Genomic DNA, 25,178 nt, shown 5'->3' with positions numbered 1-25,178 from the left:
CTTTTTAATCCACATGATTTTTGTATTAGTATGCAGTTAAGTACAAGCTCAATTCATTTGTAGGGGGAAAAATAACCAAAAAGAAAACAACCAGACAACAAATCTATCTGGCACCTTTCTTTTCCTGTAATTTCTTATCGTGCTTTCAGTGCCCATTTCCCTCTTCTGTGTCTTTCAATTCAGCTCTGCTCACTGAAAGTGGCAGCCCCGTAACTCCAGCATCCTCAAAAGAGCTCCCCACTTCAAGCTGTGCACACACCCTCTGCAGGAATACTGGAGTCTGGGGTCATCTCTAGATAGTGCATAGCTGCAACATCTGCTGACTTAAGCCCACAGGAAAACACTTGTGCTTCAGCATTGCCCCAGAATGAGACCAGCTGGCTGCAGTAACACTTTCATCAAGTGACACAAAACACACCTACGTGGGAGTACAGGGACCATATAAGGTACCAAGTTTGTCAAAGTTTCTGTATATGTGAAAAACAGGGATAGAGTTCAGAAAGAAAATGGCAATGAGAAACCAGGTACACTATGGCATGCTTTCAACTGAGACTTTTATAAAGAGATTCAGACGCAAAAGAAATGCTTTAATCCTTACCATGTTTCAAAAATACACTGCACATGGGCTCTGTGTTCTTTACTAGTAAAATCAGATTTTATTAAACATAAAAGTAGATCCCTAGTAGGACTATTTTGCTACAGCAGCATAAGGTAAGATCCCGAATTTTGGAATAATTCTTTACTAAAAATGAAGTGCCTGCATTGGGGAAAAGTAATACAAGAATTAATCCATGTGAAGAAAACAAAATCCATTTGAAATAAATTCTTTGTGTTTCTTTTGAGGACTTGTCTATGTCAGTCCAGTAATAACAGACTTGCTCAAATTTTAATAGAGCAATCCTCTTGTATTTCAATATATGTACATTTGTCTAATAAAAACTGTCTACTACACATACTACACAGAATTTGTACATAGAAGAAAAAAAAATGAAACAAAAATTCCTGAAAATGAGACTCATAGTGTGTTGAATTTCCAGAAGCTTCAGCAGCAGCAGTGTCTCAATTCTGTCTGAAGATTAAGGCCTGGAAGGACTTGTAATTTTTTTTTTTTTGCTTTTTTTAACATTCTTAATATAAAACACAGATGTATATCAACCTCTGAAATTCAAAAACAGAGCTCAAAACAGACCCTATGTGACACTGCTAGGAGCACTGAAATAATAAACAACTCCTAACCTGTAAAAAGGATCGTACACTGATAATCCCATCTCAGCTAGCCACAACTTGCTTCAAGGCTCCTTCACACTATTCATACAGCAAAACCCATTTTTAATGCCCTTTACAGATCACAGTCATCTGTGAGAACATAACGTTACAAATTAAGCATTGTAGTATCACAGACGACACAGGTTGAGAGGAAACAACTGCAAAGAGTTTCCTGTCATTTGTGATTTTTCATGCTCTACCTTATGAAAAAATTAAGAATAATATTGAGTATTTTGAAAAGCTCTGTATCAAATATAATAAAAAGTTAAAAGTCTTGATATTTTAAATCAAAGATACCAGCTTGGGTTAAAGCACAGATTTCTTTCTCATTTATATATGAAACTAAAGTAGTATTTGCAATTGTCCTTTCTGAAGAAAATAAAATTGCTCTGAAGTACATCACACTATAAACTAACCTTCTCACTACCTCCATAAACAAAAACTTCAGAGGCAAAAAGATTGCATTTTACATTTAGATGGTGCAAAAATTAAATTTCACTCAGTGGGTGAAGGCTAAAGGAAGTCAGAAGCAAGCTTAAGAATCAATATTTTTTATTTACTGCTTGGTAGTATAAAAGTTGTTTATAAACTATTTTGTTAAAAATACATTTGATAAGCAAATTTCAGAAAAGCAGATTAATATGGCAATATGCATACCCTACAACAGCAGTGTAGTGTTAAAGGCAATGAAACAGGCACAGTTTCTAAATCCTCTCTTACTTAGAAAGCAATGCATAAATTCATTTCTTGCACATATCAGGTATCATAATACCTTACAGAATTACTTTATACAAGTAAACAATATTTTACATACCCAACATCTTTCCATCCCTTTTATTTTATGTATTTTCAATGGAATCAAATTAGAAACTACTTTCAAAACAAGTAAAAAAAAGTACATATTACTGTTTAAACTTTCCTCCATCCTTTTGCCATTTATTTGCCATACTAACCCATCATGGATCAAAATACAATATCAAGACAAACTGCCCTTTTTTTTAAGAAAAAGCTTTGGAGACAAAGTTTTGTAACTTTGTATCTTCTTTTTGAAAAATTATTTGAAAACTGCTGTTTTCTCCAATACTCCCTTTTTCCAGCCACACTTAATACTCACAGCTATCAATCTCTTGGAAACTGAAAGCTTATAACTACAACCAATACTAATTAAATATTCTAGAAAGATTCTTCACACAAATAATCATGTGAAGCTTAATGTGTGCCTGTAAGAAGAGGTTGGTGTTTATGCTGTACTTAAATATTGAAAAGGTTTCACAAGCTGATTTTAAATTTATGAGAGCAGGGAGCAGTGCTAAACACTGAAGTTACAGAGTCCCAGCCAAACAGTTATTTTGAATTCTCAAGGACAGACAATTATCTCTAAAAATATCCATTTTGAAAATAACAATAATATATTTATTATTTTCAAAGTTTGGGTGGGTAGTGGTGGGTTTTTTGGCAAATACAGCATCACTGAAAAGTACATATTAATAGGACCAATCAATCATACACACAGAAGGAAGACCATCAGCAGCACATACTTGCAACAAGAGTGAAAAAACTTGATGTTTCCTGACAAGACATGAGAGTAACTAATACACAAGCAAGAATATTAATTTTATAGACACAGACTGTCAGCACTGGATACATAAATCAATGAAGAAACACAGTTCTCAGATATGAAGAAAAAACACAATTTAGAGCTCTTGTTTAAAAAGATTGAAGGCATCAATTTAAAATCCATTTCAAAAACATACACTGATTTTCCTTGAGTTCATAAAGCAGATTAAGTTATAGTTCTCAGAATATAGTGCAATCTCTACTAAAAAGCATTATATTAGAGCTTATATTCTTAGGCACTCAGAACAAATGATATGATTTTCTGTTACACAGAAAAGCTGGCTGAAGTATTACAGAGATTTCTCTCCCCAGAATAAGTAACAGAACAAAGCTGAGATCATAAGTAGATACAGAAAATTAATATGAGAATACCATGGTAATTTTAGCATTAAGTCATACATAAAATATGAAAGGAGTAACACTGGCTTAAGATTTTGTTGCCAATGAATACAACTACCCTCAGTCCAATAAAGCCACTCTGAAGCACTTTAGTATATATTCCATAAATTTTTTAATGCCCAATATTCCAAATCCTTATCTAAGGCTTGAAATATGTTGCCTTAACTTGATAAGGAACCTGTGGATAAGAACAAAAAAAGAAAAGCAAAACTATTAGGCACTCTTCAAATATGAGTGAGCAGTTACAAGAGAACAGGAGAACACAAGACCTTTAGGAAAGTAACCTCACCAAGAGCTCATCCACCTGCATACAAAAAGATGCTCTTCAGCCTATGTCAAGTAGAAAGGGAGAGCTATGGGTCTGGGGAGCAACGATTTAATTTAACATCTGCATATAACTGAACCAGTCTCTACTGTGAGAGTAGTACTCTACCCTGCACAGAGTTTGAGGACTTAATGTACTGAAGGCACACGTGCAGATTTGGCTGACAATTATTTCTTTGTATCTTTTACTTGGCTACAAGCAGCTAGATTAAAAGAATATTTTCATCTTTCAAAGGCTGGCTTTTATCTTCAGCAAACACTTGTCGATTTTGGAGTGGGCAGAACAGAAGAAAAATCCAGACGGACCACTGGGGTGAATGTAGTTTATCCATGAGGTAACTGTATTACTCTTTGTATTGAGCTCATAAATGCTTGTCTAAAAAAAGTTTAAGACTTTGATAAAGCTTTTACCTTTCCTGTCCAAAAATGTGTATGTATGCTTTCTTTCCAAGATGAAGCCATTTGTTATGATGTCCACACAGCTCAGCAGTATTTCAGTGTCTAAATCTCACTATTTTACTGGTCAAAAACCATTAAGTGTTTAACCTTGCAGGAATGACATCACAGAACTTTTAAAATGCTACATTGCCATAAATACATTTTTTTAAATAGTATGCATCTCTTGGGAGTTTTCAGTTCTCTCCAAAGTGCTTGCAGACAATCTTCTAAAAGTTCCACCTGTAAGAGAAGAAAAGAGTTCTAAAAATAAACCTAAATAGCAAAATTAGTTTTAGGATGGACACACCAATTAAAAAGTTAGCAGGTGCTCTGAAATGGAAAAAAAAAAAGCCACAATTGCATGAAGTAGTTGCCGTGCATTCCAAGTTTAGCATGTGAAATCATAAAGAGGAACTAAAAATTGAGCTAGTACTCTTGAAATGCATGGACAAACACATGGACCAACTGACAAATCACACCACAGTGTTAAGCACTACAAATGGAAAATATTACATAGCTTCAGTGTACCAATACCAGTTTCTGTTTACCCAGTAGCTTAAAATGGATGCCAAAGAGCTCAACTTAAAGTTTTGACTTCAATTATCAGCTGTGTATCTACCATTTTTTATGAGCCATTAAGCATATCTGAAACAAAATTAACTGATGAAATGGAGTCTGCTGAGAACGTGAACCTTGAAGATATAGAGAAGACATGCCACAACTTTCAATGATACAGCCAGCAAGACACTAGATAAGCTGAAACACTGTAGAGGTCGCTTCAGAACATGTCAGTTTAGGGGAAAAAAAACCCTGGACTCGAAAGCAGCAGTGAATACAGGCAATCAGCAATGCTGTTTCATCCAGGTACTGTCCAACTCAGGAATTCCACCTCATACAGGAACTCTCAGTAACAGTTTTTAAATTCAGCCACAAATCAAATCTACTGCCTCTGAATGACAGAAAAACCTTTTCTGGAAGCAGTTAAACTCACATTTATGTCTGCCTTCTTCCTCTGCAGCTGAAGATCTGAGTCAAATTCCCCCAAAGTAGAAGCTTTCATCAGAAATGTACTGACTAGAGGCAAAAAGTCTTACATGAAGTTTATCTATTCAGCTTCAGTAAATTGGGATACAATAATTTATTAGAAGTCTGAAATAAGTACCTGAAGTAAAGGTCTAACTACTACCTGTTTACATGTAAACAGCTTCTCACTTCAGTAGACAGAAACTGATCCAGAACCATGCTAGGGAACAGTATCACACCCTTTTTCAAGCAAGATCTGTTTCTTTTTTGTAGTGCAAATCAAACAGACCTGGCTAGTTTCCCAGATTATTTACAAAATAGCTCTGTTGGACTAGAGAAACCATTAAAATATTCTGCTGAACCATTTCTCTGCTATTAGAACATTTGTTTTCAGAAGAGGCAAAACTTTAATCCTAAGGGAAGGCTTTACAATAAAAAGCTGCCACAGATGGACAATTTTTTTATAGCTTTACTATCAACTCTCTCTAGAGAACAGCTTATTTTTAAATTAAAGTAGTAATGTTTTAAATTTATAGAATAGGTAATTACAGGGAACAGCTTTCCTGTTTAGGAGAGGAAAGAACAAATAATAGAGAAAACTGGACTACAAAACATTTTGAGTGATTTCAAAATGATGGGGGGAGGTTTTAATCAAAGTGCATTGGAATTTATTTTCATATATTCCCTATTCTTTCTATTTCTCATGCTTAAAGAGAAGATAACTAGCTTGCCTTTAAGTAGAAAAAAAAAATCATATTATGAACAATCTGATGAGATTTTTGTATCTCCCACTAGAGATACAGAAAAGAAATAAAAATAGTCACAGAACTAACAAAACAATTAGCTGGGCATGGAAATGCCAATCTAGTGAAGGAAGACGTTATCTCCTATTGCATTTAGCTGATATTGATTTTTAAAAAGGGAAGAAATAGAAAGCTCATCAACATAAAAAACCTTGAGCACAAGGACATTATTCTGAATCAGAAAATAAGAGTACTGTTTCCCTTTCACTGACTTCTGTAGATCCTTCACAGATTTCAGTGCAACTGCGAAACAGCAGCCAGTAGGCACCTGTGATTTGCCAAAATGTGCTACAGATCAAAAAGTGAAACACTGGCATGGACAAGTCTGGTCTTATAAATGTCCAGCAATAAAGATGCTTATTTCAATTTCTTAGTTTTTGAAACCTGAGCTCCCCCTCCCTGCAATTTAGCCTATCACTGTCTTCTTATTTACTGTGGGGGGGAAAAAAAAAATCCTCTCCATAACTTTTTTATTATTGGTAAGCACACCACATCTCCAAGGCTGTTTTCCTCTACAGCAATGTTTCCAAAAACCTGGGTATAATTTAGTGATGAGGCATAGAGGCCAAACAAATACATTCTGACATTCTGCTTAGTTCAACAGTCAAACCTGTGCTGCCAGTAAGGGTTGGGAGGAAGTATCCCACTGCATACCAGCTCTCTGCTTTAACCTCAAGATACTCAAGGGCATTTGAGTCTTACTGCTTTTCTAAACAGAACAAATTTTATCTTGTGCACTTCCCTCTTCCATTTGAGGTAACCAATAGTTTGACACAACATAATTTTATCTTCTCTCTCAGCATACAGAGAGTTTGACAATGTGCACTTTGCTCATTTTCTTCAAATCCAGCACCTTTGCTATGTCAGCTCAAAGCCTATCTTATTCAAAGATCAACTCTGAATCTTGAATCAAATTTGTTTAAAATCACCTTTCCCCTTCATATTCTCCATCAGCATATCATCAAATAGAGGCAAACCATATTATCTCCCAGGGTTTTTTTTCCCCTAACATTCTAAACAGTGGGGGGGAAAAAAAAAAAAACCAACACAGTGAGGATGGCATTTCAAAACCATGCTGGGCATGTTTTTCACATGCTCAATAGAGTAACTCAAGCAATTCACTGAAGTTTAATGACTCACAAGAAAACCCCAACCGCCAGGCTTAGTTAGATCCCTGTGAGATCAGCAGTTTCATGTGACTCCACTGCTATTAGTCAAAGCTTCACAGATCTATCAGAGAAGTATCTAGTAAGCAATCATCTTATACAAGCATGCAGTACAGAGCAGCAAGCATAAGGAAGCAGCTATAGTTATTGAATAACTGTAGTTATTCCAGTGATACAACTGTCAGCAGCACTTACTTGCTTTGGACAAAAAGCACATTGCCACTAAATCTGAGCCATTGCCAAAATTTGTTTATTGCCAAAGAATTAATATGCAGACATTTTATCTGTTGGACTAGTGATGCCACACCCACAAAAGTTATTTCGACACCTACTCTAATTACAAAGTCTGAACAAACAATTAGATAAGAATTTGGTGGATAAAAAAGCGTTTCCTAACTTATTAACTGAGTGACTACATGTAATTTTTGCAGATTTGTGTAGAGAATTTTGAAATTGAAAGATGAGTTTTCACACAGAACTGACACATTTTCAACTGTACTGATTACCCTCACATATTTCACAACATAACACCTTCAGCATGAGTTTCAAATGTTCAAATGTTTGATACCTGCCTTTACTGTGAGCTTCTCCTCTCTTGCATGTCCTGTTTGGCAGGCGTGGCGGGTGCTTCGCTCACGTCCTGTTTCGCAGGCATCTCCCCGTTGACGCTCTCCACACCAGTAACGGACATCAGGCTTTTCCGCTCTTTGGAGTTTGATTTGTGATCCACTTTTGTGACTCGAAATCTGAGGGGAGCAAAAGAAAGTGCACTTGTATTTCCCCACAGATGAAGAATCAAATTTCCAGGTCCCCAGAACAAAACGTCAGAGCAGACACCTACATGGACACTGCTTCACTTCAGAGCATCTTCCTTCCTACCACCTACAGGTCTTTCTCGTACTCACTACTGCTGAATCACACTTTCTCAGGGAATTGTGTTTTGAAGTACAATCCACAGATTGCATATCATTTTTTAGAATAGTAATTTTCAAAGACAACTACAATATAAGGTAGGAATTAAAATTAACAAAGAGAATGAAGTGGTTTCTACAGCCTCACACTTACTTGAGAAATACCAAATTCAGAGAAATTTATTAGTATGTAATTCTTGTTTCTTTTTAGCCTGTATCAAATGAGCAAGAGCCTTAAATTTACACCCACATTAAATCTCCATCTTTTTATATAGGTCTTGCAGAAAAAAAAGAAGAAAATCACATTTACTTCTTCCAGAAATAACTTCAGTCTAATAGTAACAGGGTTATTAAAAAAAAAAGAAAAAATCACCGATCTTATGAACAGAGCAGAATCAGTGGATATCTGATCCAACACTGGCCACTGTAGCATTCTAAGAGAAGTATACAACAAAATGACCCAAGCCTTACCTTCCCACAGAAAGGACTGTAACTTCTCCAATGCGACTTCTTCTGTTCTCTTTAGATTTTTGAGCTGGCTTTATAAGGTGCCATCGTTTGTGACTACAGCGAGTACAAACATCCTTTTCCACCACTCCTCCAACAGTATGGAAGTGATGGGCTTTGCAGTTATGTCTGAATGGAACAACACCTGGTGACAAAGGAGTCCCTGGACTCATTGGACTCTCAGGAGAGGTAGGAGATAATGGGCTGTAGGAAAAAAAATAAAGAAAATGTAATGTTTACTATAAAATACTATTTCTTAAAAAGGAAAAAAGGATGAAATCCAACCTTCAGCTATGTCTAGAGAATAACCAGTTTTTACAGGAAACATTTATTTGTATGTCCAGCTTACAGTTCCCTCCAATAGTATATTTTTGCAATTAGAATCACTTTCACAAACTAATTCAGCTGCAGTCATGTGGTTAAGGTAACTAATACAAAAGACAAGAAAATTAAGAGTGAAAAAAAAAATCAGCCTAAATAGAAGAGAATAGGTTACATGAACTTATATTGATGAAGACATTTAATAAGCTGATTACACTCACAAAAAAACTACCTTGGAAAACTATAGAAAGTATTTCTACTTTCCGAGAAGAACTCCGAGAAGAAGAGCACAGAACCACAATATTGAAAAAAGGCATAGCTAAAATGTGTACTTCAATGACAAGAAGAAACAACATCATTCAGTTTCAAGGGGGAAAAAAAAAATTTAAGTACCTAGAAAGAAAAAGCAGTACAACCTCCAAAAGGCATTCAAGATTAACTAATCAAATCAATCTGATTTTCCTCAAAAACGGAAAAACAAACAGCATAGCTTGAAACCAGTTTTACTTTTTTGGACTTTAGCATCAGTCTTGTAACACAGCAGCCCAGAGCTCATGAAAGGTGAAATAACTGTAGAGTAAGGCAGCACCTTGTAAAAAAAATTTTAAAACACATACAGAAAGTAATATATCTGTAGTTGCTGTGAAACTGCAAAGTCATACTAAATGTGGTTTCTTTTGGTCCTGGTTATATTCAGTGCTTTAAGTAGTTCACTGGGTAACAGAATAGTACAATAGCTGAAGTAACCATAGACTTTGGGTAACCCATAGCAACTGCAGAGGTCAAGATAAGAAATTAGAATGATGAGAACACGTGTATGAAAGACATTCACACATACACAAATCTTACTGAAAATACTGGATGTATTGCAGTAAGGACAACACAAGTTCTCAGTGTTTTAGGAGAAAGCCTTTACCCAAACCTAGACTAAAAAGCAACAGGACAGATGACCATTCTTCAGAAAAAGAGGATCATGAGCTGAACATGAATCATTAACAATGTTCTTGCTTAAAAAGGACAAAACAGTGAAAATAACAGAAGTATAACCAGTGAACCTAAATTTACAATACTCAGCATTAATCATGACAGATCTGATCCTACCATGCAGGTTTAGAAATGTTATTTCAAGAAATACAAACAAACTGCAGAGATTCCAAAGGGGAACAGAAAGAACAAATTAAAGAAGTAAAACATGCCAGAGAAGACTGGAGTTACTTGGATGCTCATTTTCAAAATAAAAATATTGGCAAGAAATATTTAATGGTCTCCAAATAAATAAGAAAATGCTATTAAGGAAAATAAAAGCAGTTCAATACCTGAAGCAAAGACAGAACTAATGGCTTCAAGTGAGAGAAGGGTAGATTTTACTCAGCCATAACTATTTCTATAATTAGGAAGTTTCATAGTGCACTGAACTTGCAAAGAAATACAGAGGATTTCTACTTCATTACAAAAGCTTCAGGAGTATCTGTCAGATTCTATAAGAGCAATCATTTTCTTTCCTCCTCACTCTTCATATTTTAATTCACCACTGAAACTATAGTCTAAAATGCCCAAGATAACATTACACATGCCTATGCAAAAAATTCAAATAAATATCTCTACAGAATCACAGACATTTAAAAATATCTATACTTGAGTAGAAATCCCATTGGAAACTCAGGGGTCTTTTCAATAACGAAGCTTCTCACCATCAGAACAGGTGTTTAATGGTTGTATACTCAACTCTGTTTTGCTGAAACTATAATCTCCTACTTCTTGTATCGGTGACACAATACTACTTGAACTTTCATCTCCTCTGCCTTGAATATGAACACAGGGTTATATATGAAGAGTATTGAGAGTCTAGATAGAGGTAAAAGTACTCATGCACAAATACAAGCACTTTTACACATATGATGCATCTACAATTTTTTTTACACATACAATGCATCTAAGGCACAGATGCTTTCTCTACATAATTATCTGAACAGGTGTGCAGTGAAAAAATCCTAAGAGGTAGGTCAACCAATGTCTAATGCTACAATTATAAAGAAAAAGGTAAACCAAAAGAAGACACAGCAAAATATGTCTCTTGTAAGTTAGCACCCATACAAATGAAATTAGTGCTGTTCTGCTCTTTGAAGCCACATTAGCTTTGGACTAAGCCACCTTGTACTTAACTTCACCCCAAAGTAAACCAGTATTTGCAGCATCTGTAAATTTTTAGACCAAAATGCAGAAAAACTGTATCATGCAACCTAGAACACATAACCAGAAGAGCCAGTCACTAACCCAGGGAATATGTTAAAATTTAAGGACTCAGACATAATGGAAAATCAAAGTATTATCCTCTTAGCTGGTAACTCAAGCAAGCGATGTAGTCTTAGAAGAGTTCAGGAAACAAAGTCCTTTGAAAGCATATGCTTTTAGTTGCCTCAGGAAACATGCATTAAAATGAGGAGTAATTACCTTTCAGGTTCAAAGACACTGCTATCTGCTACCATGGCCTTTAACACATCAGCATTTGCTGCAATGAGAATAAACAGAACTCTTCAAAAGTGAACGGTTCTAACTTTAGAAAAAACCAAAACCAAAATTAAAGTTCCTCAAAGAAATTTCATTTAAAAGAAAGATGACTGTATTATGTATCTCCAAAAAAACACAAAAGAAAACTGCAGAGAAAAATGCTCATTTAATTCTATGGGTAACCTTAACATGAACTACTAAAATTGCAGTTCATATTGCACTCAAAGCTCCACCCCAATGCAAGCCATGAAACACAGCCATCTACACAAAACTCTTGAACAAGATCTCTGAATCACATCACACGTTTAACCCAACTTCAGATTAAAATCATCAGTTTAAGTGAGCCCTACAAAATGCAAATTCATTATCAGCCAAGAACTATCAATTGCTCACTTCCTATCAAAACACATGAATTACATAATCCCAACCTCAAGGAAAAATGCATAAGCTCAAAGCACTAATAGTCTAAAAACACCCCGAACAACAGAAAAAAACCCCCAAACAACAAAACCCAAAAACCCCCATATACAAACTCAAAACCATCGCTTTTCCAGAAGACTAGTCTTCATTCAGAGGTACCTCAAAGCAAGTTCAGTGGTCAGAACTCGGATTTATACAAATGTAAAATCAAAAAGCCGACGGCTCTTGTCCCACAAAAACATCCAGTCTCCTAAACATTTATTCTATTGGGCAAATACATTCTGAACTAACCAAGCATTCCATGGGGTGCTTAACTATGATTTTGTTTTCTCAGTCACATCTTCCTCTTTATCCTTTACTTTGCAGACACATGCAGATAACACGTACAGAATTCAACATCAGTGCTATATACCCAACTGTCTCAGTTATGCACAAGCCTCTCATCAGACAAGAGCTGCAAGAATCACTTCAGGACAAGAAGTTAAATCTAGCCAAAACATAAAAGTTTCCACAGGCTTTAAACACTGCCACTAAGAAAGTAACACTGAGCTTTTACTTCACAAAGAAAGCAAAAGGCTGAACCAAAAAGACCCAAATACCTGAACAGTTAAAATATCTGGAAATGCATGACCTGAATTTACCATACAAAACAAACTTTCAAGTAAGCAAGAAACTTGAAGTTACTGCCTTGTAAAGCCAATTTCAAAGAGCTAAGAATGAACAAACTGATTATTAAATGAAAGCACGTGAACATACCATACATCAGACTATCCGAAAAAACGTTATTTGTTATAGAACACCATCACAAGGGCTGCTAACTTCAATGGCAGTAACTTCAATACTGTACCTTCATTTTTCATGATGTAGTTAACAATTTGTCCCACAGTGTCACTATTCTCATGTATAGTTTCATTCATTTCTGTGCAAAGAAATAAATATGTTGTCAGTATCTTGGCCTTATGAATCAAGAACTGAACTATTTTAAAAATAAATAATGATAAGAAAGTCAACCAAAACTGAACACAAACCAAAAGAAACTACATTTCAAAAAAGAGGCAAGATTTTTTTGTCATCATGGAGGGAAAGCTTAGGTAAGACATTATCGTCCTTATTCAGTAAAAAACTATGAACACAGGTTTATCATCTCTACATTAGCCCAAACAAATTCAGCTTAGAACTAATTAAGCTCATTATTTTCACAAACTTACTTCAAAATTCCTTCTCTAGCTAGTAAGGAAGAGACAAGTAAGAGAACAGCATGTCTAATCCTAACAACAGGGAGGGGGAAAAAAACCAGACCAAAACAAAATGTTTAACTGTCTCAAATCACTATTCTGAAACAGGTACTATTGGCTTTTATTATGAGGGGGAGTCAATTTAAGATTTTCACCACACCTTTAAGGACATAACAACTGATTAGTTAAAAAAAAAAAAAATGAAATTTTTTGTAACAGAATGCACCCATTAACAATATTAAAAGCTCCCCTAGAATAATCTGCAAAGACTGAGGAAGATCAATTGGGGAACTAAAACAATGAAGAGGCAAAACTGTGCCCTTCCTTAACAATTGTTATAACGCTTTATTTAAAAAAAATGGGGTTGAGGCAAGTTTGATAGGCTAGACTCCTAAATTCTTCTCTTATGTAGTAAATTAGAGTCTTCCCCACCTCTGTACCCATGCTTCATCCTAATACCTGCAACTTTGCAATGTGACTTAGAGGCAGCTCCTTCCTGCCACTGAGACTAGGGGATGTCTCTGTTTCATTGCCACTCCCCTGTTCCACTCAGTGGAACTAACAGATTAGACAGCTGCAGTCACTGCACAGCTGCCCCAGGCAGTTAATGCTTAAGAACACACTGACACATCATTACTGCACCACATGGGTCTACCCTTACCACAGAGCCACTGTAATTTGCACTCATTATGAACCTACTGAAAGAAATTCATCAGGAGAAAGGAAGAGGAGTATTTACAAGTGACTTTTGTTCTTACTTACATTTTACAAATGCTATACCATGTTATAGCCCTTCCCACCTAGTAACACCCTTTTTTCCCCCAAGTAAGAATAGATGGGAATAAGGAAAAATAAAAACAAGGACACAAATGAACAAATGATGGGATAAAAACAAAGGCAGCTTTAAGGAAAAATTGTAAGTAGCATTACATAAAACAGAATAAAGATATTCAGTCCAAAGGCTTGGTTTTATAAAGAGAGGGGAGAAGTAAATGACAGCACAACAGGAACAAATTAAGATTGCAAAACATAAAACTAAGATTTTAGGCTTTAAATGGAAGCTTTTTGCCACTTCTCAGCACTATGTACAACAATACTTTGTTGTTAACAGCATGTAAAATGCAGAAAAATTATATGGTGACTCCATCTGTGGAGTTGCAAACAAATACAGGGGTATTTTGATCCCTCTGTAAGCTCTTACTTAATGTTAGCAGACTCGCATGGGAAAAGTGGAACACGCCTGGATTTGACTGGCAGAGATCAAACCCCAAGTGACATGTAATAACAAAAATATTATTCTTAATACTGCTTTGATGTCAAATATAGACACAGAAACGACAGAAGTCTCACAATAAATTATTTCATAGTAGTTGCAATGTACAGAAACAGGAATTTGTTTATTAGATTTGATTACCTATTTTTTCATCAATTTTTTCTTCTTCTAGTTCTTCAGCTTCTGTTGTACAACGGTATCCTTTTTTCTTAAGGATATGGCAGATAAGGATCCCCAAGAGACCCATGATGAAGAAAACAGGAACCAAAGCAAAGGCAATATACTCTAGGTGTTCAGCCTTGCCATCATTGCCATCCATTTTAGTTGTCAAAGTAGTTGTCTGTAAGCCATGGCTTGACAAAGCCCACGGAACCTCTCCATCTATGTAAATCAATAAACAAATGTATACACTGTAAATCACTTGAAAGAATTCAGAAAATTACAAGCATGACCAAATCCCCACAGTACCTTCTGCAGTGAAGAGGAAAACACGTTCTCTACTGGCTGATAACTTACACCAGAAACAGCAAATATTCCCTCTTCACCAAACAATTACAAACATCTAACAACCAAAAAACCTGTGTGATATTTCTTCAATATAACAGTGAAGAACCAACCATACTGTAGCCTTACAGGCTTGTAATCTCAAATAAAGGGCTCACATATTTCACAGAATACCACTCCACTGCTCCCTGTTCACATCAGCGAGAAAAATGCTGCACCATTCCTCCAGTCTGAAGTTCATGCAAAATTACCAATAAAATGTGGATCCTTCCCTAAATATGAGAGTAAATAGAAGATTTAATATTGACCCTTGCATTGAAAAATTATCAGGTGTGAAAGATATAGCCTTGATTTTTATTTTTCCTTTGACAGTGGGAATTCTCCAAAGAAAGAGCATCTACCCCCTACTCATCAGAATAAGGTGGGCTCATTCTTTGTTTGTCTGAGATCTTAAAATAATTTTGTATTTAAACTTGAAACAGGACGTGAAAGATTTTTGCTTGCAAAGAATTTAAGTTGAAGCATTCTCACACACTATATCCACAATTAAGCACTTTTGTTTCATTTAAGTTCTGAATTTCAAAGATGTAAACTCCATGTTATAACCTGGGATTCTGACCTATCAAAAATATAGAACAATTACATTAGAAGGGACACTTGAAATTCATCTATCCAAGTGCTGCTATAAGCAGCACTGATTAGATCAGGTTTTGCACATAACCTCCCAAGCAGATGATGAACATTCCACATCTCTGGACAATCTCTTCAATATTAACACACTTTTAGGTCCAATGTACACAAAGAAACTAAGAACACAGTACCTTCTCCCATATCAAAGTATAAAAAATTCAACAGTTCAGATAAATCCAAAATTACATGCTGCATACTCAAAACCTTTGCAAACCCTTAGAGCTTATACACATTCCCCACCCTATAAAACAAAGACTTACATCTTACTATCCCCAACATGCATTTCCACCTTCTATTCTTCTCCTCCACTCCAGCAGAATACAATTTTTTTGGAGTAGGAAATAATGACAACCAGAAAGTGTTCCTTTTTTATCCATCAATTTCAAGATATTTCCCATCTACTTGTATTGAAATGGACAAGGAAATTCACAATTGTTCCATTCATCCAACTCGCTGAAGAATAGAAGAGTCAGAAGAAAACCATTTACGTGACAGGGACATTTTCACAACACAAATGTCTAGAATAATAATCCTTTCCTTTCAAAAACAAAATCAACAACAAAAAAAAATGGAAGCCTCCAAAAATTTGCTGAAAGAGCATTATTCCACAAACATCTCCTGCACTGACTGCATAACTGCGTTGCATTTGAGAAACACCAGTAAGGTGATAGACAGAAAAGAGAAGTTTGGTATTTACCCTAGTTTTCTTCATTCCTCTAGAAACAGTAAACCTTTTATTTTAAAATATTTCTGAATTTTTCAGAACCATCTCAAATTGTCAGTTGGGTAGTATGCAATGCACAAAACTTGCTCAAAGTGAAAACGATGGAAATGACTTGAAATAACAACTGATAAACCCCAATTAGCCACACTTTAAAAAAAAAGATGTATTAAGCATTTTGCTAAAATAATTTTCTAGGAAATAGTAGAAATGCAGAAAAATGGAAAGAAATGCAAACAAATTACTGAACAGATCTCAAAACTAAATGTTAAAGCAGAATCTCAGGATAGTCGCTTTGGACAAAACCAAATGGTCTAGTTTGTTCCCGAAACCAAAAGAGAAAGCTATTCACTTTTAAGAGGGCAGCAATCCTACAGATGACTATGTGCAGAATTTACAGCATGTAACCATCAGAAGCTCTAACATATGCCTGAGTAGGACAACTGAAAAATATCTACAACTGAACACTTTAAGGTTGTAGTTGTTTTATACTGCAAGGAAAAAAAAGACAGGAAAGGGTAAGGGATACAATCATGTAACTGAGAAGGCTGATCTTACATGCAGTTTACTTGCATTCTAAGAATTTATAATTCATGCCTTTATATACCAATTTTTTTTTTTCCTAACTCATCAGGTAGCAACAGCCACAAAATACCCCAGTTAATCAACAAAAGTAGCTTCATTTACTTTCGAGGCAGGAGAAAAGCCATCACACTAGAGAAGTATTACTTGGATGACTACAACACCTCAGAATCTGGGAAATACAGCTGAAACAATAAACAACACTAGCTCTTCGGGGTATTAATAAATAAGCACCTTTCATGTTCAAAGCTAGGACAACAAGAGTCAGATACTTTGGATTTTGTTGCACTGTATTGATTTTATGAATGAATGGGAAATACCTCCCTTCTATCAACATCCACTTGCTAGTCAAGCTATTTTGTGAAGGGTCATAAAATTTATCCAACTTAACTTTTTGGGTTTTCTGCCTCTCTTTGTGGCAAGAGTGCCATGGACTGCCCAAACAAGTATCTATTTTCTCCATAACCATGGCAGGAAATTCCCACCAAACATAGAGAGCAAGGGGGCCTTATAACACGGCTAGAGGTCCATGCCTCTGGCTTTCCACACCATGGTTCACTGTAATCCCTCCAGATACAAAGTGGTTGTCAGAGGTCCCTTCCCATTCAGTTCTCTGCAACCCCACTCACTGTGCTCCTGACATACTGCAACCCTAAAAACAGTTTTAAACTGGATTACTGAGATAATCAGGTTTCAAGAAACAAGGCCACAAAAAATCTTTAGTTTTTAAGCAATCACTTTACTGAATCAGTACAACCTGAGGTTTGGCAAACTCCCCTGTTAAGACAATCCACAGACTGAGTATGCTGAAGTGGGGAAAAAAAAAAGAGCAAGGATAGAAAAGTACATCTAGAACAAACATCCCCGAGTAATTGTACTAACATGGAGCCACAGTCTCAGAGTATGTTCAGAAAAAAAAAAAAAGGGCAGTAGCATTAATGATGTGCTGAAGATTATTAAATGTGAGGGCAGTATTCAAGGCCAGGTTGGATAAGACTATGAGCAACCTGGTCTAGTGGGAGGTGGTTCAAGGAGGGTTGGGACTGAATGATCTTTAAGGTCCCCTCCAACCCTGAGCACTCTATGATTCTATTAAAAGAAAGTATAATGTCCAACATAATTATTTTTAAATCATCAACTTGAAACCCCGTCAGCTTGACACAGCCATTGAAAACACAGATACAATTTAACACCATCACCACCCTCCAAAAGAGAAAACTGTGCCCATACTGGCACTTTTTTTACTGACAGAAGAATGTTGAAAAAATTATAAGTTATCAACTGAATACTCTGTAACATAGATTAGTCTATTAATGGGGTTAAGGTTTACAGAGGTTTTGAACTATAAAGGAAAACATACTTAGAAGTATTTTTTTCATCTAAAAATTCATTAAATTAACATGGATACTTCAACATACCAGATTATTTACATAGGCCTATGTGACTTTTCTTTGGTTATAATGAGATACCTAAAAATTCAGCAAGAAACAAACATTACTAGAAAAACATTTTATCAATAACATTTCTACAAAAACACATTATTTACACAAAGTCCAGAAACTGCTTAATGCCATTCATTTTTTGTTCAGACACAAAAATTCACCAAAAGCAAAGCAAAAATATCCTAGAAGAAATTAACTTAGTTGAATCAAGTACTTGCTGCTGTGTAACCTTACAAGCAGAGCAAAGCACTCAGCTTTCATTATCAAACACCCAACACAGTCTGCCCTCAAAACCCTCAGCAATTATGCCATAATGCAAAGCCAAGCCCTGAGGACCTAAACAGGCAATCCATTTTATGTGCCAAGTCACAGCTCCCTCATTCACTGTGCATTCCCCATTCCCTTTCCCCAGAGGCACATTACGCTTCTATCGGACTGCTGACGGTTCACCTCAGTCTCATGCATGATGGTGCTTCTCAATAGTTTTAATCAAGCCATAGCAATCTTCCTTGACTTGAGGCAATTCATAAAAGAACTGATTTCTTCCAGTGCTCTGCTGTCCTGGCATTTTTATACACCAGTCATTGTATACCAGTCTACATATGAAACTTATTTGAAGATGTAATCTAAATGAAATTATTTAGAAGCGACATTCAGCACACTTAGTGATGCTTAAACTGTAAATAATAATAAATTGCACTCATGCTACTAATTCAGATCCCATGTACTCATTTGCTTAAAAAAACAATATAGGCCAAATACTGAAGTTGAATGTTGCCTGCCCTTACTTCATCCTTACCTAAGAAGTAAAATATAAAGATAGTCAACCTCAGACAAGTCTTTTGGTTTTAGTCACTGTTACTCAGATACAATGGTAGTGTTCTTCCACCTCAGCAATTGCTCAAGACAAATTATAGCACCTTCAGGAAACAGAATATAAGAGGAAAAAAGTTAGCAGATAAGTGGAAAAATATTTCATGCTTAATTCAATTGCAATTTTTACATGGCATAGACAAATTTTTCATAAAGCACATGAGAAATTTCTAGAAATATTTAATCTTAATACTATCTCGCCAAAAGTACGACTCAGATCCTTGATCTGAGTCACTTTCAATAACCAAGATCAAAACAGTTTAGTTATTATATTAGCAATATACAACTCAACATTAAAATAATGCACTGTTTTTCTAAATCTCCTATACTAAACCTAAGTAGAATCTACACCCATCTAATTACTTCAAGCACACTGCACTTGTTTTTGTATTGTTTAATTTAGAGAAAATGGTCCATAAACAAAAATGTAATCTTCTCTCTGCCCTAGTGGTAAAAAATCCTATTTAGTTACTCTGGATTTTGCCCATTATCCCCATGCCGTTTACCTTTTATGGCATGCCTTTTAAAAAGGTTTGTTTACATGTTAAGAATTTGGTTATTGAGCAATCTACCTGCTAAAAATAGGTACATATATATTCATTATCTTCTTGTCCATGAAGTTTAAAGAGTTACAGGATCATATTCCCTGCTTTTAGGAATGAAAATGAAACACAGATAACAACCTCACAGTATACAGAAACAAATTATTGTTGGCCTTAATGTTAATTAATACTTAAACAAACTAAATATGATCACACACAACCTATTTAAGTACCACACAAACGAAATATTATGGTATGGCACATGATATGCTTAAATGTCTCAGCTAAGCACAGCTAAAAAAGATGCCTCAGTAGCAATATCAGCTTAGGCATTTCTCCCCCTCCTCACCATTAATGGGCCAGTCTACCCATCTGCAGAAAAAAGGGCCATCACTTAGGGTTCAAAATAATTAAAGAGACTATCCTTTGCATGGGGGAGGGGGTTGGTTCTTTTTGGGGCTTTTCTGGTGCTTTGTCTTTTCCCTTCTTTCGCACCTGGATCACTTGTGGATCAATTCATCACACAGACCTACAGACAGCTGCTAGAAGCATTGCTTAAGCTTTCTGTGGCAATGCCACAGGGAGAAATGGTCAGGCAGCCTGTGAACCCAGCTCCCCCTGCAAGGAAAAGATACTTGATGATGGCCCACAGTCATCTTCTCCTGGCTCTACAGGAAGCGTATTTTGAACTACATTAAACACTAACAACACTTCCTACCTCCAGGACAGATATCAAAGGTGGATGGATCATGGAACAATTTGGAAAGGACTTTAAGGACTGTGTAATCCAAACCCTGCCACCACTGGCTAGGACACCTTCACTAGATCAGATTGCCTCATCTGGATGTGCTCCTTCATTTACAGCATTCATTTTAAGTATCATTTAGAGTAAAATTTCTTTCATGTTAAATTAGATGCTTTTAAATTCAGGCATAAAAATAAAAACTCCTAGTTTATTAGCTAAATTTCCTAAATATACACTAAATACCTCAATCTCAAGAATTTAAGAAAGTAACTTTACTCTTAAAGTTGAGTTTTAGTGAAGTTAATTCAATGCCAGCTTGTATCTCCTACCATTTCAGAAGTGGTGGATATTTCCTTAAAAGAAAAGAAGTTCTAAATCAGTTGTATACTTTCATTCAGTACCTTCAGCTTACTCAGAGATACAACATTCTATTAGAGCTGCAGTAGAGGTTTCTATTATCAAGTCACATTTAATTTTTTTAGATTCTTAATTCAGGTGCTTAGAAGGGAAATCATTTTGGTAAATCATTTACTCTGATGGTAATCATATATTCATTTAATACATGTCTTTAACTACTTTACCGATAGTAAACTTAAAGAGAAGAGTTTGATGCAACTTCAAAATAAATATACTTTTTACGAGTTATCTGATTCAAACAGTATTTATCTATTCTGGACACTACAGTCAAACTGCTTTTGAAAAACTAAGCAGATGAAATTACTAGCAATTTCAATCACAAGACAAAATATACCACTGCCCAAAACACACAGACAAAAAAAACCGAGGGAACATTAGGGGCTTCTCTGCCTTACTAGTCAGGTGGTAGACACAGTAGAGAGTAGACAAACTAGAAAAGTCAGTAAAGAAGAGGTTAAAAAAAGATTTCTTTTCTAGAGAAAAAAACTCTCCAGTGAAGAAAACCTATTCCCTACCACTTGCTTTGTCTATTGTTCAAGGAAATTGTACTTCAGGGAATATGCTAAAAGTGAATAACAAAGGAAAGCCACCTATCACCGAAGAAGAACATTCAACACATTTGTGAATTCCACCTAATTTCTAGCTTCCTTGTAGTAATCAGAACCTACAACCAGAAGTGAAATAAGCAGGAAGTGAGATGACAAAAAGGAAGCCACATGATGAAGGAACATACTGACAACTAATAGCACACTGCCAACTGCCTTAGAGGTTAAGCAGAGCTGATTAAGAATTTCTGTTAAGAACAGGCTTCAGAGCCTTCATCAGATTTGTCAAAAGCAGAATCTCAAGAAAGTGAGCAGAAGGATCAGCCAAGTTTCCTTAAAGCTCATTCTAAAAGCACCTACTTAGTGAACATCAACAGTACGAACGGGGCAGCAAGTCTCAGGCATGACGTGAGACACCGCGCAGCATCCATGGTACCCAACATCGTGCTCACAGCCATAAAACACCGAGCTTTTCAGAGTAACTCAAGCCAGAGCCTGCTACGAGTTCTTACATTACAGACAAAATCTCTGGCTCACCGAAGTCACTACAAAAATTTTGACTGTAGGCAAATTTTGTAGGTGGTCTGAAAAGAGAGCTTTCTACACTGAGAGGTAAGTCTCCACCCTGACAAGCTCTTTACTAATGCTAATTTCTTCTGAATTACACATCCTACCAACACATTCAGTAAATTGTCTGCAGAAAGGTTTAGACTGGCTTCTCTGAAAGCCTGAGGGTAGGGTGGGAATTCAGAAAGGAGGTACCTACCTTGTAGGGTAGGTCCTACTCACAGCAAAAAAAAAATATAGCTAAAATTATCACTGTATAATGCATATAAGGCTCAACGATTTTGAGCGCTGAAATAATTGCAATAAGCATTGCAATTCCCTCACAGCCAGAGAGAGCTTGTCAAGAACCAACATGGAAGACCAAACCTAGTCCATCATAAGTCACCACATCATGAAGGCATCTGACATTATTTAGAATTCTATGAGAAAAAAAAAAAAAAAAACAGTATATAGAGCAGTTTTGTCCTGTTGAGAAAGGGAAAAATTTAATATAAAGGGAAGTAAGATTTAGCTGGTTCTTTGTGCTACACAGTATGTGATTGATAATGCTGCATTAACACATACAGAGATAAAAAGCTTATGGTTCACTGTTTACCAGTATTAAACTGCAGTACTTATGGTGTAATTGCTTTGGTCACCACTTGAGCAGCATACAGCTCCTACACCAAAAATACACAGACCTGGCGCTTTACATTTGCATTTCTGTTGGAAAATTGTTCCTCAAACTTCAGTTTTCAAATATAACACACTCTGCAAACAGCTACAGTACATTTAATAAAGCACGCTTCACCAGTATGGCTGTTAAAAAGCAATGAAATAAAATTCTTCCTGGACACATGAGCTGTTTAGTACTATTGCATATCATTGGTTAAATTCACAAGCACAATCAGCATCTAGTGAGCAGCACTAAATCAATGCCATCAAGCACACTGTATCAATGAATTCATACATGCTAACAACAATCCTTACTAGCTTACAGAAGTCAAAAATCAATTTTAACCCAAACCAAAGTATCTCCTATGTGAAGAGGTATACTGTGATCTTGAGATACAGCAATACTTTGACAGAAAGCATTTGTAAAACTCTGAGAAGAAAATTCTTTTATAGCTTTTTGCATCTCTTGCTAGATTTGCCAATTTTTAGCCTGCACAAGAACAATCCTCTTTAGCTAGATATACAGCTAAATTGCTGCTGTAGTTATTAAATCCTACAAATGCACATAGCATAGCAAGAGTTCTCCACCCACCTTCAAGTTCAATAACGCAATCCTAAGTATAAACATTTGTAAAAAGTCAGTACAAACCTACATACACACATACTTTCATTTACTAAAACATCTGTTTACAGCTGCTTCAAGATACCACTAGCAGGTAAACTGTTTAGTAATTGCAGCATGTATAAACATGCAGCAATTCCCTGAAGTAACGGCCAAAGAGCAAACTGGTTTTTGTCTGTGGAAAAAGAAAAAAAAAAATATATATATATGGTCATGATCAAGAAAAACAATTTCTCTCCTCCTCATAGTTTCCATAGAAAACCTCAGGTCCTCAGACAGCAGCTACCAGGCAACATAAATCTGAAACTCAAGGTGCACTGGATGACAAGCCTTCCATTCCTCTTGCTTTCAGAAAATAAACAGCAGTTAGCAAATATTTCAAACCCTTCTGATCAAGCTTGCCTGCACCAAGTAATATACAAATATACAAAAGGAACGCAAGAAAGACAAGGAACACTTCTGGATTTATTCTTTGCTAGTAAGTATGACCATCCTAACTGTTTCCACTAAGTTGAAAGTTTACTCTCAAACAAGCTGGTACACTCTTACTTATGTCATACCACCCGAAAGTAATACAGCTGATCAAGCTGGAAGTAGAAATGAGCATCAGTTTTTAATACAAGTGTTTGATCACCACAGACAGTGCACAAAAAACAAACAAATAAAAAAAAAACCAAAAAAAAAAACCAAAAAAAAATATAAAAACCACTTCAGACTACACCGGCAACAAATTCGGTTTCATTTTGAGATTATTAGTAGCATAACAGTTGTGGTTAGACATAAACAAAGAAAATGTCATTTTAAACTAACTTCCTCTGGTGATGGTATGTGTGCAAGGGCTCTTCAGAGTTCTCAAGGGTTACAGTCAACTCTTCATTTCCAAAACCTAAACACTAAGCCAAGCTTAACCTCACAAGTGAGTATAAAATAGAAACAATTCTTTAATGCACTTCTATCTTAAGAGCCATCCGATCCCAGCTAAAGCGAATCAACTACGGAGGAGCTGTCAGAGTCGAGCTCGTACAACTCACTATTAACTTTTGGTTGGTTTTTTTTTTCCCCCTCACCACTCCTGGCCGTAATCCCCTGGCCATCACCAGGCCGGGCTGTCGCGACAGTAAGGACCGTGCGATTGCTGAGGGCACTCGTAGCCCGCCCGAGCGGGATCCGGCAGCGCCCGCCCCGAGCGCCCCCGCCGCGCTCCGCTGACAGGCGGGAGAAACTTCAGCCGCTGCCGCCGCGGAGCCTCGACCTCCTCCCAGCCCGCTGCCCCGGGCTAGGGCAGAGAGGGACGCGCCCCTGCCTTGCCGCTCTCCTCCCTCGTTCCCCGCAGGGATTCGAAAGCCGGGGACCACCAGGAAACCGCGTCGGGCCCCGGCAGAAGCAGCGGGGTCAGCCTAGACATCCGAGCGGCGAGTGAGGCCGTAATGCCCAGCGAGTTCAGCCCGCGCAGCTGTACAAGGGCCGCCGCCGGGGAACGAGGGGGTCGCGGATTGAAGCGTCCCACCGCGGCGAAGGACCGAGGCCGCAGCGACCCACCGAGAGCGGAGCTGTTGCCCAGCCCATCAGCCATCAGGCCCAGCGATGGCGCAGTTGGCGGGATCCCGCCGGTCGCTGCCGGAGCCATTCCCGACGCCTTGCCCGCGCTGCTGCGCGTCGGCAGCGGGGCCACTGCCGCCCAGCCCGGCCCAGCAGCGGCGGCGGGACGCGCCCTGCCCGCACGGCGCCTGCGCGGGACCGCCGGCCCGGGGCGGTGCTGCCCCGCAGCGCCCGCCCTGCTGGAGCTGCTGTGGGGAAGCGCCGAGCGGGGGTGGGTGGCTGTGCCAGCCTTAACGGGGGCGAAGGCGTTTGTTGTACGGTCCTGTGGGGCTTACCCGAAGGCGCCCCACACATAAGTTTAGTGTTACAGCTCCGGAACATGGTTTCCTGAGCCCGGCAACCGCAACGCAGGGGTGCAGCGAGGGGGAAAGGTGGGCATGAGGCATCGTGTCCCAAAGGGCCCGAGGTGACCCCTTGACTCCTTTGCACGGCTTTGGTCGTGTGCCACAATGGCTCCCGCGTGC

At 37.3% G+C, this 25,178-nt stretch overlaps 1 protein-coding gene across 6 annotated transcripts; it reads right to left on the bottom strand.

Annotated features, from left to right (window-relative positions):
• Positions 1–1,801: 1,801 nt before the first annotated feature.
• Positions 1,802–24,817, bottom strand: RELL1 (RELT like 1). Of its 6 annotated transcripts, XM_059845031.1 has the most exons (9): positions 24,655–24,791; positions 18,950–19,070; positions 15,666–15,858; positions 14,353–14,592; positions 12,551–12,622; positions 11,227–11,284; positions 8,419–8,658; positions 7,609–7,782; positions 1,802–4,284 (listed from the first exon to the last, which is right to left on the bottom strand). In XM_059845031.1, exons 3-8 carry the CDS (start codon positions 15,682–15,684, stop codon positions 7,611–7,613), a joined length of 801 nt encoding a protein of 266 aa, XP_059701014.1. In that variant the 5' UTR covers positions 15,685–15,858; positions 18,950–19,070; positions 24,655–24,791; the 3' UTR covers positions 1,802–4,284; positions 7,609–7,610. The 6 variants fall into 6 exon arrangements, 5 of the variants coding, with proteins under 5 accessions (XP_059701014.1, XP_059701015.1, XP_059701012.1 ...); XR_009486275.1 differs by lacking the exons at positions 15,666–15,858; positions 18,950–19,070 and having other exon boundaries at positions 1,802–3,460; positions 4,018–4,284; positions 24,655–24,817; XM_059845032.1 differs by lacking the exon at positions 15,666–15,858.
• Positions 24,818–25,178: the final 361 nt, after the last annotated feature.

Source organism: Haemorhous mexicanus, chromosome 4, assembly GCF_027477595.1.
Source record: "Haemorhous mexicanus isolate bHaeMex1 chromosome 4, bHaeMex1.pri, whole genome shotgun sequence".
In the NCBI taxonomy this organism is placed as follows: domain Eukaryota; kingdom Metazoa; phylum Chordata; class Aves; order Passeriformes; family Fringillidae; genus Haemorhous; species Haemorhous mexicanus.
This window is presented reverse-complemented; position numbering and strand designations above follow the sequence as displayed.